The 19,438-nt window shown below is 50.3% G+C and overlaps 2 protein-coding genes across 2 annotated transcripts; one reads left to right on the top strand and one right to left on the bottom strand.

The window, feature by feature from the left end:
* The first annotated feature begins 33 nt into the window (after window positions 1–33).
* LOC139839086 (uncharacterized) lies at window positions 34–14,556 on the top strand. The gene is made up of 5 exons (XM_071829135.1): window positions 34–222; window positions 1,002–1,109; window positions 1,903–2,091; window positions 2,195–2,406; window positions 13,777–14,556. Exons 1-5 carry the CDS (start codon window positions 108–110, stop codon window positions 14,449–14,451), a joined length of 1,299 nt encoding a protein of 432 aa, XP_071685236.1. The 5' UTR covers window positions 34–107; the 3' UTR covers window positions 14,452–14,556.
* Window positions 14,557–14,575: 19 nt separating this feature from the next.
* On the bottom strand, window positions 14,576–17,239 carry LOC127299642 (uncharacterized). Its single transcript, XM_051329650.2, has 5 exons — window positions 17,054–17,239; window positions 15,550–16,326; window positions 15,267–15,443; window positions 15,038–15,163; window positions 14,576–14,950 (listed from the first exon to the last, which is right to left on the bottom strand). Exons 1-5 carry the CDS (start codon window positions 17,078–17,080, stop codon window positions 14,849–14,851), a joined length of 1,209 nt encoding a protein of 402 aa, XP_051185610.1. The 5' UTR covers window positions 17,081–17,239; the 3' UTR covers window positions 14,576–14,848.
* Window positions 17,240–19,438: the final 2,199 nt, after the last annotated feature.

Genomic DNA, 19,438 nt, shown 5'->3' with positions numbered 1-19,438 from the left:
TATATGTCGTATTGATTGTAAAAAAAAAACCCAAGCCCCTTCTAATCGAAACCCTAGCCCGTTCTCCCATCCTCTCACGTAGCGCTGCTAACTAGGTTTTCGTTCTGATGGAGCGGGAAGGGGCCTCTAGCAATTCCCATCTGGAAGACATGTTGCGCAAGCTGCCGGTGATAGAGCTTGACAAACGCATCTTCGACCGCGTGTCGGATGAGCCTGATTCAGGTTAATTCGATCCTCAACTCGCATGTTGCAAACTGTTCTCTTTCCTTTCCGGGTCGTGTTGTTTGAACTATAGATAATAACTCTGCGTAACAGATGAAAAATCGGCACTCCATCTATGGGTATCTGAATGGCGGGACTGATGTAGTTCTTTTCTGTTTTGTTTTTTTTTTGCTGAACCTAATGTGGGTTCAGTCCTCTATTTATTGCATGTAAAACTTGAGCTGCCTTAGCTCATTTGGTTTTACTAGTAATAAAAGGTCAGGTAGGAGGTTTTGTTTTTGGGAAAGGAGGGAGCAATTCCCAGCCTCTGCAATCTGTGGCTATAACTTATAAGTGATTTTGTCATTATGGTATATGCTCTGTATGTAGCACTTTAAACTGCATTGCGGAACAGGGAAAAACTTGATACACTCGTTTTCTGTGTATTAATCTAGTGATGGTGTTAACACGATTTGAATTTTACCAAAGTGCTGAACAACTTGTACCTTGGTGGAGTAGCGGTAGCACAAATAATTCTGCAGCAGATCTGAAGTCTATCAGTACCCATATCTGGAGGAATTATACATGTGTTTTAGTACAGATTAAGAAAAGGAATGTTGTTTGAATCTTAGGCCCTATGTACAGTTCATCAGATGGCTAACAAGGTCTGGGGTATTTTTTTGATAGGCGTAGAAGAGTACAACCTGTTTTATGTATATATCATACTTGTATCTAGATCATAATTTTCTTAAAGGCTGTTGTATATCATAATTATCTTACGTTGTCCCCATCATCACTAGACGAAGAAGACAGAATTGCAGATGAAATACTTTGGGATGTTATCCTTGGTGTACCTCAAAGAGATTGGGAAACAGCGAAAGTGACTGAATACAACAGAGTTTTTCTCGGTAAGCCTCTGCGATTGGAGTTAGCTCTCTAATCATCTGTCCAAGTTTTTCAACAAGTTGCTGTTTTGAAGGTTTCCATTGTTTGCATGCTTGTCAAGATTGTTTGTGATGGAGTTATATTTTGAAGATTTACTGTCTCTGTAATGTGGGGTAATACCAAATGATAGCCAATAGGTAAAACTTGCAATGTTTTGTTTTCGGATATATCACGTAAATTGTTACACTTCTAAATCTAGGGTTTTCTGTGGCTCATAAGCATTAAACAATTATCAGAATCCGATAATCAGTAGGACATGCAGAAGTAGGTATTATTCTTTGAAGAAGACACCCAGCCGAGCTAATTTGTTATATCAAGCCTGTTCTTTTTTTTTTTTTTGAACCAACATCGGAAGGGGGTTGCCCCCTACCTCATACCATTTTATAGAAAAACTTGTCAGTGAGCTAAGGCAGCTCATAGTCTTACAACCATGCAAAGAAAAGGAGGAGCCGACAGGAGGTTCCCGAAGAAAAAAGAGTCTAGGATGAAAATAACAAAGACCAATCCGAAATCCATTTTTGGATCTCAGATTTTTCTTCATTCCTTGCTCTAAGAGCCCAAAGTTTGCAGAAATCTAGCCCTTGTCTTGCTACCAGGTTAGCCGGTAGATCTATGTCATCAAACACCTTTTTGTTTCTTGATAACCAAATGCTCCAAAGCATGGCAGTGATAACCGTTCCCCAAGCATTCTTTACCTCCTACTTATCAAGCCTGTTCTTACCTCCTACTTATTGTTATACTTTATTTTCCCCCCAGAATGTGCTTTAAAGAATGCAGCTAAATATAAAAAGGACGATGATGATTACAAAAAAAAGATTGAAGAGGTCAACTGCACACTCAGTGACATGGAGAAATTCGATTATTTTGAAATACTGCCACGTTCTCCTTATCCTAGCCGGTTCTACTGGTGGTACAGAGTTTATCGGATGAGAAACACCAATCCCAGTAATGCTTCATACTACCATCTTTTTAAATTTTCTTAGAAATATGTCCAAACAGTTCAACCACCCTCATGAACATTTGTTCCTTTTGATATTCTCTTACTCAGCGTCTGTGAGGAGCAAACGTTATTCGGATCCGGGCGCGGAAGAATATCTTGAATCAGGGGTTCTTCAGTTCTTCTCAATGAAATTTTCTGGGGAGTTCTCAAATGGTAAGCCAATGAGTGTATATGGATTCGTGGCTGTCCGAGATGACGTTGATCACCTGCGGAACTACGTATTTAACCGATCACGGGAGAACGCCTATGAGATTTTTCCGGTTAGTTGATTTGATCTTGTTTGGGAAAAAAATTATTCACTTTATGTTTCTTGTGGCTATTCATAAACTTCTGAAGTTTGTTGTTTTCCTATTCAACATTGTCTTATGTTGTTTTAGTATTTGTTCACTATATCTTAAAAATTCATTAGAAAGATGTTAGTTGTCTTTTAAAAGCACCTGCCCATAGGCTCGGGGGCTACTCTTATCAAGAGTATTGTTCACCCTCCAGTTAAGATACAAGAAAGAGGAAAAATTATGGTGTCGATTAAAAGCAAGTTGAGCCTACACCCAAGTGCAAACACTTGGCTGTAGCCTCGGGGGCTACTCCCATCGGGAGCGCTGGTCGCACACCCGATAGAAAATAACTTCGACAGCATTTATGACAATCAAGGTTTGTAGACTCAACTCGATTCTACGACTCGAGTGGAGCCTACTCCCATCGGGAGCCCATGGATTTCATCAAGTCCTCCAGAAATATAGTTAAGTTCGTCATCGAGTAGTACAACTTGAGTCTATGCCCAAGTGCAAGCACTTGCCCATAGACTCGGGGGCTACTCCCATCGGGAGCGCTGCCGCGCACCCGATAGAAAATAATTTAGAGACATCATCTACGCTACACATGATCTTCGACATGGACCTCGCCTTGTATTTTCTTAGACTTCGGAGATGGTTATGCTTGGAGTTTCTACGCAAGTCTTTGACTTCCCTATAAACTCGGGGGCTACTGACATGGGCATACCCTTCGGGTAACCATTATTAGTATACCTGGCTCGGCCCAATATGGAGAAGACCCAATATGGAGAAGGCCCAACAAGGCAACCCGAAGAAGTAGTCGACTAGGACTCTTGTAAAACCCTAGGCTGGTTGCATATATAAAGCTAGCCTGGGCACCCGAAATAGAGAGGACAACAGATAGACAGAATATCGACAACATAGCTCCGCCTATGGCGGCACCCTGTAAACATATCTATGATCATATATTGGATTGCTAGCAGCACGTAGGGATCCTCCACCGAGGGGACCCGAAGCTGGGTACGTCGTGTGCCTAATCTCGCTCCCGGAATCTCCATCGTCGCTCTCTCCCAAAACCCTAGTCTACAATACATAGGCATTGCTGAGGTGATTCCTCGTCACATAGCAAGGAACACCTGAGCTGCAATTATATCGAGATGCAAGTTTTTATGTTCATCTAAAAAAAAGATGACCAGGCATCATTGTGCATCATTCCTCCTTTGTAGAGTTCACATGAAGAGCTCTTTGTCCAACTTCGATGTTCAGCAGCATCCACATGATTATTAGGGCGAAGGACCCTAAATATCTTAGCTACGGCAGACAGTGCTTCTCTTCCTTAGTTGGATTCAGCAGCATTGTTACGAAATTAGGGGCCTGTAAAGCATCTATCCATTATTTATCAAGATTTAACTTTGACTCCAGTCTGCTGGTGGAAAACATTCAAACTACATCACCTGCAAATATTATTTTTAGATAATTAGAAACGAAGTAATATGCTCGCACACAATGAATCCTGTCCTCTTCCAAAATTATAAGCATGCACATTTCTGCACTAACAAAGACTTTTATATACTACATCAGGACGCATGCAAATAATAGGCTGTGGATAACAGATGGTAAAGGCCCAACTAAGTAGTGAAACAACAACATGAAAATAGTTCATAAAGGAATTGCAAAATATTTCCAAGGAGAGAGGATATTCTAAATGGAATAAGTACATCTATCTCATCCAATAAATAATTCCGAAGAATTGATGCACCTCCTTCGTAGAAAGCTTGGATCTATTTATGCGTTGCCACTGCCGAACAAATTAACCATAAAATGGCTTTCCTGAATAGAACTTTGTGTGGTGTACATCAAATGCTTTTAAGCATGTTCACACAAGAACATCTAATTCATGTGGAAATCTATATAAGAATTAGAATCCAATTTAATGCAACAATATCATTCCAGACTTGTCTACTGTCCATGATACTGTAAACTGGAATATTTGAAATTATAAGAATTTTGAAAATGACCAAGACTCAGTAGAACGCCTGGACAATGGAAGGAATAAAAAATACATATGCATTCGTATGAGACATATTGAAAGATAACCTCACATATAAACTTGGAACTTGTTAACGTGTGCAGATTTATCGTCTCACTTCTGTTATTTTTTTCTTATTCCTTTCATGGGATGATAACATGCAAAAGATTTGGAACATATATGCTCAGAGCCTCAGAGCAACATGCCAGTTATAAAAACAATTTGAATTCCACGAGATAGTATATTTATCTATAATTATTCATAAATTAGGACACACCGCATATTAAACCTTTATGATAAAATAATGCTATTAAATCATTTAGTCAAGCAATGAACCACATCAAGTACAAAAGAGAAGATCTGATATTCTAATTGATTGTGCACCATCACTAACACTCTCAATTCAACACACCACTCGAAGCCTAAGGTGAGTGCCAATAATGGATGTGGTCACATGGACCATTAATGCCAAGGCAGACTGTCATTGCTAAAACAGTAACAGTGCTGGGCCACCTGTACTGTTTCTCTCGAAAGAAAGCATCGGTGTTAGCAGCAATGATGGACGAACACTTCCCTCCCATAGATAGGACCCAAATCATCCCGCAGGTAGAGGTAGGTGCACACTAGTGCCATCTGATACCCTGCCCGCAGAAGCTGGACGGTTTGAAGCCGGCGACATAGAGGAGAGGCAGAGCAACCTATGGCTCTCTCGGATGTCGCTGATCCCGTGCAGTATCACAGACATGCTGGCTGGGCTAGGCTTTCTCCCAGGTGCCAGCGCCGCCGACTTTGGTAACCTGTCCCCGCTAGAGCAGGTGCAGAGCTCGCCGATGCAGAGCATGGCCAGCCTAGAGAGCCTGGAGCACAACAGTCGGGCGCTTTTATTATTAGGTATAGATATTTCTCTTCCCGCACATATCAGGCAGACAATTTTCCCTTTATATTCAGAATTCATATGTTTTGTTGTCTTAAGTTCCATGGTCTATTTACTTTGATATATGTAGCAGACACATGAACATAATTAACCAATTGTTAGCATGACAAGACTATAAAATTAGAGGTGAATTGATGAATATCTATCAAATACTAATGCAACTTACAATGATGGGCCAAATTATTAGCTACTCATATCGATTGAACAAAGCATGAGAACTGGATGAGTACTTCATTTTTCCTTAAACTGTTACCTGTGTGCCTTGACTGAAAAATTCCAGCCATATCGCTGATTTATATGCTGATATAGGAATAGGAGAGCTTTGCATTATTTCTGCGAGAAACTGAATTTATTAGGATAAATGTGCATCTAAAAGGCTAGTGGGCCAAACAAGATAACATGGTCAGATTACCCTCTTGCTTAAAGTAGAAAGAAAACAAAATGGAAAGATTCCAAGCATGTAGTTGAGTTTGCTGCCCTTGTCTTAGAAGATGTGATGTATGTATATGAACAGTTCAATAGAGAAAAAACAACTCCTCTCCCCACTGAAATACCTAGTACAAATACTCTAATGATACGTGGATCAATCATTGTAGCTGCTACCAAAGATGACCAAATTAAGATGAATGCACAAGCTGCATGGTAGAAACGAGGGTTCTACCGGGACGAGGGCGTAGATTGTAGGGGTGGAAGTGCTGCGAGCGAGAGGAAGAGAGGCGGCGCCGGCGGCAGGGCGCCGTCGCGGGCGCGTGGGAAGGCGGTGGCTAGGGTTTGGGGCGGCGCGGACGGAAGAAGGCCGACTCCTCTGGGAGTCGGCAATAATGATATTGATTATTGCTTCCTCGATTTAGTCTATTACATCTTGTATTTATAAGAGAACTGCGAAACCCTAATCTGCTAACTGGGCTAAGCCCCTAACTAAGCCTGGCCGGTTGGGCTAGTGGGCCCCCTCCGGCGGTAGACCAGGCCAGTCATAACATCTCTCCCCGCCTGCGCAAACAGCTCGTCCTCGAGCTGGTAGTCTGGGTAATGCTGCTGGAACTCCTCGCGGGGCTCCCAAGTCGCCTCCTCCTCGGAAAGGCCCTCCCACTGCACCAACAAGTGCCAAACATCACGACGTAGCTGAGCGCGGAGCACCTTGGCCGGGCTGGGCAGCGACCCTCGGCCGTCGGCGGAAGTGGTGGAGTGGCCACCGGCGGGGCACCGCGATAGGGCTTCAGCAGTCCCACGTGGAAGACGTCGTGAATGCGGGCCCCCTCAGGCAACTGAAGTCTGTACGCCATGGTCCCAATCCGCTCGACGATGATGAAGGGCCCCGCATAGCGCGGACCAAGTTTGCGCTTGGCACGCGGGTCGAGGGACTGATGAGAGTGGTGCAACAGGCGAAGCCACACCCAGTCACCCACCGCGTACTCAACCTCGCGGTGGCGCCCGTCATAGTAGTGCTTGGCGACCTGCTGAGCTTGGACAAGACGCTGCCGCACCTCGGCTAGCATCTCGTCGCGGGCGCGGATGAGCTCGCCAGCTGCCTCCGTCCGCGCCGTCGCTGGATCCACCGGTAGAATAGGTGGTGGTGGCCGACCGTAGACCACCTCGAATGGCGTAGCGCGCAGGGCGGAGTGGTAGGAGGTGTTGTAGCAGTACTCTGCCCATGCAAGCCAATCCACCCAAGCGCGAGGACGATCACCTGTAACACAGCGCAAATACATGGCGATCACCTTATTGACCACCTCGGACTGGCCGTTCGTCTGAGGATGGAACGCCGTGCTGAACCGGAGTTGGACTCCAGCCATGCGGAAGAGGTCCCGCCACACGTGCCCCGTGAACACCGGATCTCGGTCACATACGATGGACGAGGGAAACCCGTGTAGGCGGACGATACCGTCGAAGAAGGCGCGGGCCACGGACGATGCCGTGTAGGGATGGCCAAGCGCGATGAAGTGGGCGTACTTGGAGAAGCGGTCAACCACCGTGAGGATGACAGACTTGCCGCCCACCCTCGGAAGGCCCTCGATGAAGTCCATGGAGATGTCGGCCCACACCTGCGAAGGAACGTCAAGCGGCTGCAAGACGCCAGCTGGGCGCAAAGTCTCCGTCTTGTTGCGCTGGCACGTCTCACACGAACGCACCCAATCCTGGACCATGGCCCGATCGCCAGGGATGTAGAAGTCCGCGCGCAGACGGTGGAGGGTCTTCTGGACAACCTCATGACCGGCGGAATGCGCCAAGAGCAGCACCTGGTGGCGGAGGTCATCGTGGTCGGGAACGAACACGCGGCGCCCGTGGAGGAGAAGGTCGTCGATGACGCGCCAAGGGTCGTCCAGCTCGCCCGCGTCGAGCTGCTGCCGCAGACGCTGGGCATCCGGCGCGGACACCGTCGCCTGGCGGATGCGGTCGAAGAGGACGAAGGAGGGCCCCGAGCGGATGCAGAGCAGGCGTTTGTCCGAGGCTCCCTCAGTGGCGTCGGGATCGGCGTCGCGGCGGGACAAGGCGTCGGCCACCGTGTTGAGACGCCCCGGACGATACTCCACCGTGAAGTCGAAGCCAAACAGCTTGCTGATCCACTGGTGCTGGGGCACCGTCGACAGCCGCTGGTCCAAGAGGAACTTAAGGCTGTAGTGGTCCGTACGTACGTGGAACGAGCGCCCCCATAGGTAGGGACGCCAGTGGTGGACGGCATGAACCAAGCCAATGAGTTCCTGCTCGTACGCCGCAAGCTTGAGGTGGCGTGCAGCAAACGGCCGGCTGAAGTAGGCGAGCGGCCCGTCACCCTGGTGAAGGACGGCACCGAACCCCACCCCGGAGGCGTCGCAGTCGACGATGAACGGCTTGTCGAAGTCCGGCATCTGGAGGATGGGGCCCGTCGTCAGGGCCCCCTTGAGGGCCTCGAAAGCAGCGGTAGCCTCGTCATCCCAAGCGAAGGCCTCGTGCCGCAGCAGGCGCGTGAGTGGCGAGGCGATGAGGCCAAAATCCCGGATGAACTTCCGGTAGTAGCCGGCGAGGCCCAGGAACCCACGGAGGGCGCGTGGTGAACGCGGCGTCGGTCAGGCGGCGACCGCCGCCACCTTGTCCGCATCCATCGCCACCCCGTCGGCGGAGATGACGTGACAGAGATAGGCCACCGAAGTCGTCGCAAACGAGCACTTCGAGCGCTTGAGGTGAAGTTGATGCGCTCGAAGCTCGTTGAAGACGATGGCGACATGCTGCAGGTGCTCCGCCCATGATGCGCTGTAGATCAAAATATCATCGAAAAAAACCAGCACAAAACGGCGTAAGTATGGGCGAAGGACATCATTCATCAGGGCCTGGAAGGTCGCGGGCGCGTTGGTGAGGCCGAAAGGCATCACCACGAACTCGAAGTGGCCATGGTGTGTCCGGAACGCCGTCTTGGCGATGTCCTCCGGGTGCATGCGCACCTGATGATAGCCTGAGCGGAGGTCGAGCTTGGTGAAGAACCGTGCGCCGTGGAGCTCGTCAAACAGCTCGTCGACCACCGGAATCGGGAACTTGTCCTTGAGCGTGAGGGCGTTGAGGGCGCGGTAGTCAATGCAGAAGCGCCACGTGCCATCCGACTAGCGCACCAACAGCACGGCGCGGAGAACAGGGACGTGGAGATCCTGATGATGCCCGCCGCCAACATGAGCGCGCACTGGCGCTCCAGCTCGTCCTTCTGCAGCTGGGGGTAGCGGTATGGGCGCACCGCCACTGGTGCCGACCCCGGGAGCAAGTGGATGCGATGGTCACGCGCTCGTGGGGGCGGCAGGCCCTGCGGCTCCTCGAAGATGTCGCCGTGCTGCTGCAGGAGGTGCGTCAGGAGGGGGTGCTCGGCGTCGTCGGTCCCAGAGACGAGCTGGAGCTGCGGCACGGGGGAGGTGCCCCCGAGACTCTCCCAGCGAATGTGGCGTCCCTGGCTCCAGAAGGTCATCGTCAGGGCGTCGAAGTCCCAAAGGATGGGACCGAGCGTCCGCAGAAAGTCGACGCCAAGGATGAAGTCGAAGCAGCCCAAGTCGATGCCGGCGCACATGATGACGAAGTGCTCATCGCCGATGGTAAGGGGGACGTGCTGGACCACCCCATGGCAGTGGAGGCGGTCACCGTTGGCCACGGTCACGCGGAGGGTATCCCCACCTGTCGGCTGTAGCGCGAGGCGGCGCATAGTGGCGGCGGGGAGAAAGTTATGCGTAGACCCCGTGTCCAGTAGCGCCACCAGAGGCTCGCCCTGGATAGTGACCGGAAGCAGCATCGTCCGCTCATGGCGGATGCCGGCGAGCGCGTGTAGGGACACGACGAAGGCCGTGGCAGCCACGTCGGTCGGCCCAGCCGTCTCGGACGCCGCGGCAACCGGCCCGGTCGTCGGGTCGCCCTCCTCCACGTCGACTGTCTCCAGGTAGAAGAGGCGAGGGCACACGTGACCGGGCGTGTATGGGTCGTCGCAGTTGAAGCAGAGTCCCAGGCGGCGGCGTTCGAGCTGCTCCGCCGGGGTGAGGCGGCGGAACGTGCGTGTAGCCGCGGGGGCGGGGCCGGTCGGTCCCGGTGGGGCAGGGCGGGTGGCAGCCGCGGCCGGAGGAGGAGGTCGGGCGGCGCGGGTGCCGCGGGCCAGGGGCGTCTGCTGAACCGCCTGGGCGCGACGCTCATAAGCGCGCGCGTAGTGCATCGCCGTCTGGAGGTCCCGCGGGGCCTGTAGCTCGACATCCACGCGGATGTGGTCCGGGAGGCCGCCAATGAAGAGCTCGGCGCGCTGTTGACCCGTCACGCCGGGCGCATGGCATGCGAGAGCCTGGAAGCGGTCGGCGAAGTCCTGCACCGTGGTGGTGAACGCCAAACGCCCAAGTTCCGCCAAGCGGCTGCCGCGGATTGGAGGGCCGAAGCGGAGAAGGCAGAGCTCCCGGAACCGGTCCCATGGAGGCATGCCACCCACGTCCTGCTCCAGGGAGTAGTACCACGTCTGGGCGGCGCCGCGGAGGTGGTACGAGGCGAGCCACGTCCGGTCCGAAGCTAGGGTACGCTGTCCCCGGAAGAACTGCTCGCACTGGTTGAGACAGTTGAGGGGGTCCTCGACGCCATCGTACGTGGCGAATTCCAGCTTGGCGTAGCGTGGGGGAGCGAGGCCGGTGGCGCCCTGGGCGGGGTACGCCGCGCGACCAGCGGAAGGCTCGGCGAAGCGGGCGGGCGGCGGGTCCGGGAAGGACGGGCGCGGAGGGTCCCCGGCGGTGGTGTAGACAGGGGACGGCGCCGGTGCGGCCGAGTAGACGGGCGGGGGCTCCGTCGCGGTCACCCACGCCGGGAGTCGGGAGGGCGACGGCGGGAATCGGACCCGCTGGATGGGCACACCACGGGGCAGCGAGGCGGGGCCCGTGCCGGGGACCGGCTGCCGGGACGCCCACGGCGGCGGCGGCGGCGGTGAGGCCGGGGGTGGAGCAGGCGCGCCCTGGCCGGGTAGGGCTGTCGGCGCGGCCGGGTAGGCGGCGAGGGGTGGCGACAGGGGCGGCGTAGTCATCCCCTGCGTACCGATGAGGTACAGGCGGATGCCCTGGACGACGGTGGCGAGGTCGCGGATGGCCGTCGAAAGCTCTTGCTGCGAGAGGAGGGCGGCGCCGGCGACATCTGCCGAGCGCCGCGGCGCCCGTGGAGGGCGGCGGCAGTTGCGCGGCGGCGGAGGAGGCTGGCGGCGTCTCGGAGGCGGCGGTGGTGGCAGCGGTGGGCTGGCTCGAAGACATGATCGTAGAGGGCTCTGATACCAAATTGGTAGAAACGAGGGTTCTACCGGGACGAGGGCGTAGATTGTAGGGGTGGAAGTGCTGCGAACGAGAGGAAGAGAGGTGGCGCCGGCGGCAGGGCGCCGTCGCGGGCGCGTGGGAAGGCGGCGGCTAGGGTTTGGGGCGGCGCGGACGGAAGAAGGCCGACTCCTCTGGGAGTCGGCAATAATGATATTGATTATTGCTTCCTCGATTTAGTCTATTACATCTTGTATTTATAAGAGAACTGTGAAACCCTAATCTGCTAACTGGGCTAAGCCCCTAACTAAGCCTGGCCGGTTGGGCTAGTGGGCCCCCTCCGGCGGTAGACCAGGCCGGTCATAACACTGCAGTGAGTTCGTCGCCTAACCAAAAGGCTCACAAGAAAGAAGCCAATATTCAGAATCATTCATACAGGAAAAGGCTCTCAATTACACTGAGCGAAAAATGATTTAACTGCAAATACATGTAGAAGCTTCAGGTTCGTTCTATTGGTGCTCTTGATTTGTTAATCATGAATGAGGACAATTTACACAAAAGTGATTCAGAGAACTGGTCACATGCATGAGATAGACAGATAGCTAGGAACAAACCTATGTACTGACTCTACCAAAGAAACGTTGTTGCAAATCTCAGGATCAAAAACAACATTACCTTGAATTAAACTCATCACATACTCAAACAAACATCAGACATTTGTATTACCAGAATGGTACAGGAAAAATTGTATCATGTGGATACTTGTCCTGGTGGAGTGTTGTTTAACTTGGGGATTTGCAGGCTTTGAGTCACCTTATATGCAGCCCGTTTTATGCATGTAGGCAAAAACGGAAGACAGCTGTTTGGTTAACTCTGTGGTAACCTCTTCTTCGAGTGGCCAGGTTACCAGTCCATTTGTGCACAACTCTAAAGTAGCGGCAACACTAAATAGATAGCAGTTAACCAAGCAGTAAAAGGACTAAAGTATTAGCTAGCAGATAAAAACATAGTCATAATAGCAATAGTAGTTGTTCACCCCACACACATACGTACTAACGAGCATAGATTATTAAAGTTCATCATCACTAAATCACCAGAACCAGAAGACATAAACCCTCCTCATCGATCATGGCAAGGGCTGGCTCGTGCTCTTGCACTTCATGACCACCTAGTCAAAGATGGTGACCATGTAAACATCTGGCCCAGGACCTTGAAGGTCAAGAAGTAGCTGATCTCGATCTGTGAGCAATGGCAAAGCTTGGCCACCCTTGGTCCATGACAACCCCCCATTGACATCCTTCAGTCCCACCATCCAGCTGCATCTGGTGTTTGTCTTCAGAACGATGGTCCTTGGGATGGTGCCTAGGTGGGATGGGAAGCAAATCCAACCCAGGTGCTAAGATGGCCTTGCAGAAATGGGTCTGAGAAACTTCCTCATGGAAGTGGCCAACCTTCGGAGGCCTTCCCCTATGGCACCCTACACTCTGGCAACCCCCCTTGCTCAACAGCGTACGCGTGAGTCTGCTGCACCTCGCCACCTCCCTGGCCGCCAATCCCAGTTCAGGTCGGATCGCTCAGAACGGCAGGTCAGCAGGTGGACGAGCTCGTGGAGGCTTCCCAGCGACTATCGATGGGAAGTACGTGGGGAGAAATAGGGAGGAGCGAATGTGGTGGTCGGCGGCAGTGCTAGATCTCAATCAGTTGATTCTCAACAAAATAAAGGAAAACAACTCAATCACTTGACCATCCTCTCCTTCATCTGTGCTCATGGAGGCTGAGACACCCCACTCTGGCCATCCTTTACATACTCAAAAACGAGACCGGTGTCCAAAGGTTGATACACAAACCAGAGATGTTGGTCAGAACTCATACAACAACAACAAACAACAACATCAAAGCCTTTTTCCCAATCAAGTTGGGGTAGGCTAGATATGAAACCCAACAGAAAAGTGAACCAAAACAGGGACAAAAAAAAAGAAGAAAGAAGGAAAAAAAAAAGGAAAGAGAAAAGAAGCGAGTGACTAAGGTTCCGGCACATGGATCGCTGATCTCCATGCAGTCCTATCAAGAGCCAAGACTTTAGGTACATTCCAATCCCTCGGGTCTCTTTTTATCGCATCCGTCCACGTCAACTTTGGTCGTCCTCTACCCCTTCTAGTCTCCTCCATACTCTTTAGAGTTCCACTGTTAACGGGAGCTTCTAGAGGCCTCCGCTGGATATGCCCAAACCACCTTAGTCGGTGTTGGACTAGCTTCTCATCGATCGGTGCCACCCCTAGCCTATCACGAATTACCTCGTTTCTAATCTGGTCCTTTCTTGTATGGCCGCACATCCAAAGCAGCATGTGCATCTCCGCGACACTCATTTGTTGGTCAGAACTCATATGGTACAAAATTACCGTGGGGCTGAGGAGGCTTGACGTGGCTCCCCTTCGACTGGCCATTCAAGTGGAGAGATGTTAATTCGAAAGGTTGACATATGCTAGTTTCCAAGAAATCAAATGCCCACTTGCCTAGTATGCACACTGCTCTACTTCTCCGATTATTTAGAAGGAACTGGTTGAACTTTAAACTGTATAGCCCCTAGGCTCCTTTTTACAGCAGTTGTTTTTAGTATCAGTGTTGCAAATGTCTTTCATTGTACATTTTATTGTCAAGTTTAATTTTCTTTGTTGAAGCAGGATTCAGCTAATATACCTTTGATAAGCCCAGCTCGGGGGATATCTACAGAATTTGATGTACTAATTGAATATAGTATCAAGGTCAAAATGAATGATAGTGATTGCGCACAAGGGGATGTTGAACTCATGGATGGTTGCTTTGAGTTCATCCATCTGGATAGGTTTTACCATGAGGTGCGTGATGTGCGAATATACGGTTCACTTGGCCCAGTGGATATACATTTTGCGAGTTTGACACGTGGCGTGGAGGCTTGTATTGATGTTCAGATTAAAAGAACCGAAAAAGGCTGTAATAATCTGAAGGTGGTGACTGCCTTTACCAGCCGTTTTCCGAATGGCATTGTGCTGTATGATAGTTCTATTTTCTCACAAGGGACACCATCAAAGGAAGACGGGCTGCCACTACTGATTATCGATTCATCAGTGGTGGCTGTGGAGTTGGCTAGTAAGCTGAAGTTACTCTTGGATGTCAGCACAGAAGATGATCCTGAATGTGAATTTCGTCATCAAGATGCCAATAAGAGGGAAGTGCAGGGGACAGTGACGACCCATGAGCTTTCTTTCAAAGGGAAGAAGTACGGAAGCAGTGAGGAGGCAATTGTGATTGGAGGGATGCTTGAGGTGGAGGCGAAGGTCACATGGTCCACCATGGGATTGCCGTGCTTCAAGTGGTAAATGCAGTTCCCCCGAAGCTTGTATACTAAGCATTTCGTTTTCTAAATGTCATTTCTTGAGCTGTCTAGTTGGCTGTGGATGAAGAACAAATCTTCACAAAAGATTTTGAGTTCAATTTAAAACATATGATCAAATCTGTGTTTCTATTAACTCCTCTGCAAACTCTAAAAACCTCACATGCATTCACCTGAAAGAATGAAGTGCAACTGCAACAAGTGAAAAGCAGAATTGTCTGACACAACAGACGGCCGATCGACTCTACATGGTAAATTCAACTCAGCCCTTCGAAAGCTACAAAATTATTTCACGCCACAAAATTTAGTTAAAACATGCTGTTAAGATCTGCACATGCAAAATAGGAGGGGAAGAAATTAACGATCTTCTGTTGTGTGATCAGTTATATCCACGACTCCACGGTGTGGTTGTACATGTAGGAGCTCATCCCGGTGATGTGCGCCAGCGCCTCAGGGTCAAGCATGTCTTCTCCCTTCACGCCAATCTGAAATCAAAACAAGAAGTCACGGTACAGCTCGAGGGATCGATTGGTGAACTCGTATCAGAGGGAGTTGATTTGATTTACGCTTACCATCTGATCGTACTCGTCGTGATTCTGTGATCCGATCGCCCTTGATGATTCGCAGTACTCGTCGTTCTTGGCGAATCTCCCGCGGACGCGTGGCCTGCTGTCCGCCAAGGTTTTTCTGCACGCATACTGCAGAATTGTTTCCCCGATCGAGAATGTCAGTGTCTGAGATCATGGATTCATGGAGGCTTTTTGATTGATTTTGTTAAGAGTGTCTGGATCGTTGTGTCACCTTGATCTTCTTGCTGAAGTTGCGCTCGTTCCTCTTCTTGATGTACCGGTGGATCTTCTCCTTCCTCTCCTCGACGGAGAGGCGGGCGGCCTTGAAGCTGGTGTCCTCCAGGCTCGAGCTCTCTGCCCCCGCCGCCGACGCCGACGCCGGCAGCTGCCCGGTGCTCCCGCTTCCCATCTATGCACCGCGAAACGATCGATCATGCTCTGTTTGTTTTTTATGTACGTACGTACGCGCGCGTGATTTGATTCTCGGCGTCTGAACTGAAATGCTGGATTTCTACCTGCATCTCCGAGGCGGCAGGGAATGCCATCTGTGCTGAGGCGTCGGCGTCTACCAGCGCGCCAGCGCCCTCCATCATCCTCTGGTACTCGCCGATCTCCTCCATCCCCAGCATCATCGACATCACCGTGCCGGCACAGCCGCTGCCGCCGAAGAAACCTCCCTGCGTCGCCGCGTAGCACCCCTGCGTCGCCGCGTCACCCAGTGCCGACGGGAGCATCGCACCACCAGGCTGCTGCTGCTGGCACAGGGCGGTATCGTCCAGCCCCATGTACTCTCCGGCCAACGCCGCGGCGAAGCACTCGTCGGTGTATCCCGAGGCGAGCTGCATGAGGTCGGACGCCGTGCTGCTCATCTGCGTCTGCAGCGCCGGCCGGTGGTGCTCTGCCGCGGCCGCCGCCGAAAGCACCATTTGACTAAACTGTTGCTGCTCCCGCTGGGTCTCGTCCGCACCAAACGCGTAGTCTATGGGGAGGAGGAGCTCGGCGTCGGGTCCGGGCGGCTGGTCGTCCTCGAGGAGCGCCGAGAGGGTGGAGTCCAGGGACTGCAAGGGAGAAAAGGCGTTGGCCGCGGCCGTGGCCGCGCCTGACGACGACATGTTGTCGCCACCGTGGCTGCAGAGGGGAGGCGTGGCGGTGGTGGATGACGACGAGGCGTCCTCCGAGGAGGCGGCGAACACGTCGGAGGAAGCGTTCACCGCCGCGAATAGGTCGCCGCCGCCACTGCCATCGTCGCAGAAGTCGAGGATGTGCGCTGCTATGGGGCTCGAGATGCCATCCTGCAAAGAAAAACCAACACCTCGTATTTCAGACTTGTATCTCTGATGAACAAAGCGACAGGTACGTGTTTACACGCCTGTAGAATGCAAATGCTATGAGCCACCATAATTATCGATGAGGGAATCAACAAGAACAAAAATGTATCCTACAACCTACAAGATCAAACACATTTCCTTTTATAGTCTGTCTTTGCAAGGGAATCAAACTGCGCACTGTTGTACTATTTGGAAAAGTAGAGCTCAATTCTGCGTCCATGAAGATGGATAGAACAGTGGAAGTATAGGTCCGTATGCCGTATGCCGTATGCCGGGGAATGTTACTGTTAAGGATTAGAGAATTTGATGAAATTCTCCGCGGCGCGTGCAATGGGATATAAAGGTTAACGAGATCAGGAAGCAAAAACTATCAAGTCGAGGCATCGATTCCCTTTGTACTGCAAGGGGCCTGGTCCAAAAGCTGAAAGATTTTCTTTTGGATCCCGTGCCTACTTTTGGCTTTGGTTTGATAGCCACCTAAACAATTATTGCACCATGTACATAAATGTTGGTCTAGCAAAAGATCATCACATCATTGCCAATTCCCATTTGAATGGAATCCTGATCAACAGCATAGCATGCGCATGGGCAGGAAGGCACAAGGAGGTGGATCAAACCATGCATACAAAACTGAAACCAGCAAATAATTTCTCAGAACTGAGCGTAAGTTATGGCAAGGAGATTTACATACGTGGAAGGACTGATCGTCATCGAGCATGGCGTCGTCGATTCGAAACCCCGGCGACGACGATCGTGAACAATATATACTTTTTTTGCTTCAACAAATGGTCTCCTTCTGGTATCGACGAGGAAACTGCAGAGGGAGACGGAAGAGGAAGATAGGAAACGATGTGAGAAGCTGGCAGACCAAGCAAATGGCAACGGCTTCTATTTATAAGGCCAGGAACAGGAAGATCAGGCACTAGGAGTTGAGGCTAATTATAGGCCATGAGATACGGAAATGTAACAAGAAGTGGATTTCAACAAGAGATTAGGACAATTAGGCCGTCCTAGTTACTTAATTGGGACACATGTCCCATGGTCAAGGACAGATATGCCCTCGGTTATAACTGGAATCGGCAAAGCGTTCAAGGGAAGGAAGAAGAAGTGGAATGTCCAAGATAGCTATTTTTGTGCAGGTTATGAGCTGTATTTTACCGCCTTGCCTATCTGTCCAAGATTAGTTCCTTCTCCTTGCTCTTAGCTCGGTTTTGACCGAGAAATCATACTACACGAAATGATTCGAGGAAAACGGAAGATACTATCTTGATTCCATTATATTCTCCGTGCCATGCCCGTGCATGCATGATCTTTATTAGTTTCTGAAGAATCCTCTTATGAAATGAAAACTTTTCGAACGTTTTCTTCTGCCCCACTGATCGATGAGCAAAGTTTCCATAAAAATTTGGCCAATCTTTTTGGCGAAAATTCTTAGAAGCTTTTTGCATATGTGCATGCGAAAACATCGGGTAGAAATCAAGATTTACCGCCTCGATAATCCTTCCTCCTTGGTGATTTTTCGTCAAGACTTAAGGTTCACAAAGCGAGAAGACATTCCTGCTTGGTTTGGTCACATATGAGAGACCCCAAAGGTAGGACGTTGGTATAATTTCCGTGGAGAACTGGATGCTGCACGTCACTGGAAAGCAGAAAACTACGTGCAAAAGACACGTAACGTACATAAGCAGAATCACACAGTTGCGCTGTTCTCTTTTTCCCTCCCTCGCGCCCGGCCTGGTGTGTATCAATCATATGGACGGAACGGAAGACGTCATCCAAGACGAGCGACGGCGTGCCTGGAATCCCCTGTATTAAGAGATTATTAACTGGATTGAGGACGGTAAGGAATGAGTAAAGATCTTGGATCGTACGTGGATGTCGACCAAGATCGACAGATCGTGGTACCTAGCTACGAGCGTTCTGGGTTAGATGGAACTATACGTACACGAAACTCAAGCAGCTGGTATCAGTTCTCGATGCGGAATAGTTATAATGCACAGGAATATGGGTGTTGCTGCCTGCTAACGAAAAGATTTGGCGTGAGCAGGTTGCCAGCTGATCGATACTCTGGTTTCGATTCATGCTATAGCCTCTAGCTAGATGATCATGTAGCGTAAGTGAACTCATTGTCTGACAGGACTGCTCAATTGCCACGCAATTCTAATTTTTTTCACGTATCTATTACTATTTAGTGTCTAAATATATCTAGATTTAAACAGGTTCGACATGTTCCACGGAACCGAGGAAGTACATTTTTTGGAAATGTTTGTAGGCAACAGAAGGACTAGTAACTTCCGGGCCTCTCCATCATGAATCCTGAGTTTATGCTGGCTGTATTAATGTATGATAGATGTTAGTTCGGTTGCGACATGAAGGATATGGGTGTACTAGCCTAGTTGTCGTCATGGAAACAAAGGAAGAAACATGCATGAGACTACATCAATTAAGAACTTTTTCCGAAACTGTATGCGAAATGGACCATAGGGAATAGTTTTATACTACTTTTAAACTCTACGTACCAAACAAGCTTCGTAAGAAAGCACCGTACGGTGCATAATCTATCAAAATTCCTACGAAATTTGTTTGGACCATGGAGGTCCTAAATTAGTAGGGAAACGATGCTCATCACCTCACTTAGGGCGCATTTGGTAGCCTACATGGATTTCTTGCACCACTGCGCTAGCGAGATGGGTATCCCTGCGCGTCGCGGACGGGCCATGGGCCATAAAACGCGGGTCGTTTGGTAGCCTGGGCGACCTTTTCTGCGCCGGAGAGGGAAGCCATGCCCCATTGTTTGGTTGCATGTTTCCACTACTTTGTTCCCTGGTCGTGCAACACACAGCCTATTTGGTTGCAGATAGCTGCCTGCTGTGGTAACCTCTTCCTTTAGAGTGGTGAGGTTACCTAGTACTGAATAACAACACACATTAGACTCAGTTCATCACAAAAGGTGCTGGTAATACACATCAACTACTTAGTGGGCGATTTATCACGAGCGAAGCAACTATACTTCATGATGCATCACAGTTTCATCACGAGGGGTTAGTATAATACCGCCTCGAACAAGTTCAATGTT

Source organism: Lolium perenne, chromosome 1 (assembly GCF_019359855.2).
Source record: "Lolium perenne isolate Kyuss_39 chromosome 1, Kyuss_2.0, whole genome shotgun sequence".
Taxonomy (NCBI): domain Eukaryota; kingdom Viridiplantae; phylum Streptophyta; class Magnoliopsida; order Poales; family Poaceae; genus Lolium; species Lolium perenne.
Note: the sequence above shows the minus strand (reverse complement) of the source record. Positions and strands in the feature narration are given on the sequence as shown.

Excerpts from the sequence above, each read along its gene's own strand:
- LOC139839086 (XM_071829135.1), top strand. The coding sequence starts at position 108 with ATGGAGCGGGAAGGGGCCTCTAGCAATTCCCATCTGGAAGACATGTTG. Across the intron at positions 223-1,001 it reads GTCGGATGAGCCTGATTCAG|ACGAAGAAGACAGAATTGCA; the intron begins GTTAATTCGATC and ends CATCATCACTAG. Across the intron at positions 2,407-13,776 it reads ACGCCTATGAGATTTTTCCG|GATTCAGCTAATATACCTTT; the intron begins GTTAGTTGATTT and ends TTGTTGAAGCAG.
- LOC127299642 (XM_051329650.2), bottom strand. The coding sequence starts at position 17,080 with ATGCTCGATGACGATCAGTCCTTCCAC. Across the intron at positions 15,444-15,549 it reads CTGCCGCCTCGGAGATGCAG|ATGGGAAGCGGGAGCACCGG; the intron begins GTAGAAATCCAG and ends CGCGGTGCATAG. Across the intron at positions 14,951-15,037 it reads ACGACGAGTACGATCAGATG|ATTGGCGTGAAGGGAGAAGA; the intron begins GTAAGCGTAAAT and ends TTTTGATTTCAG.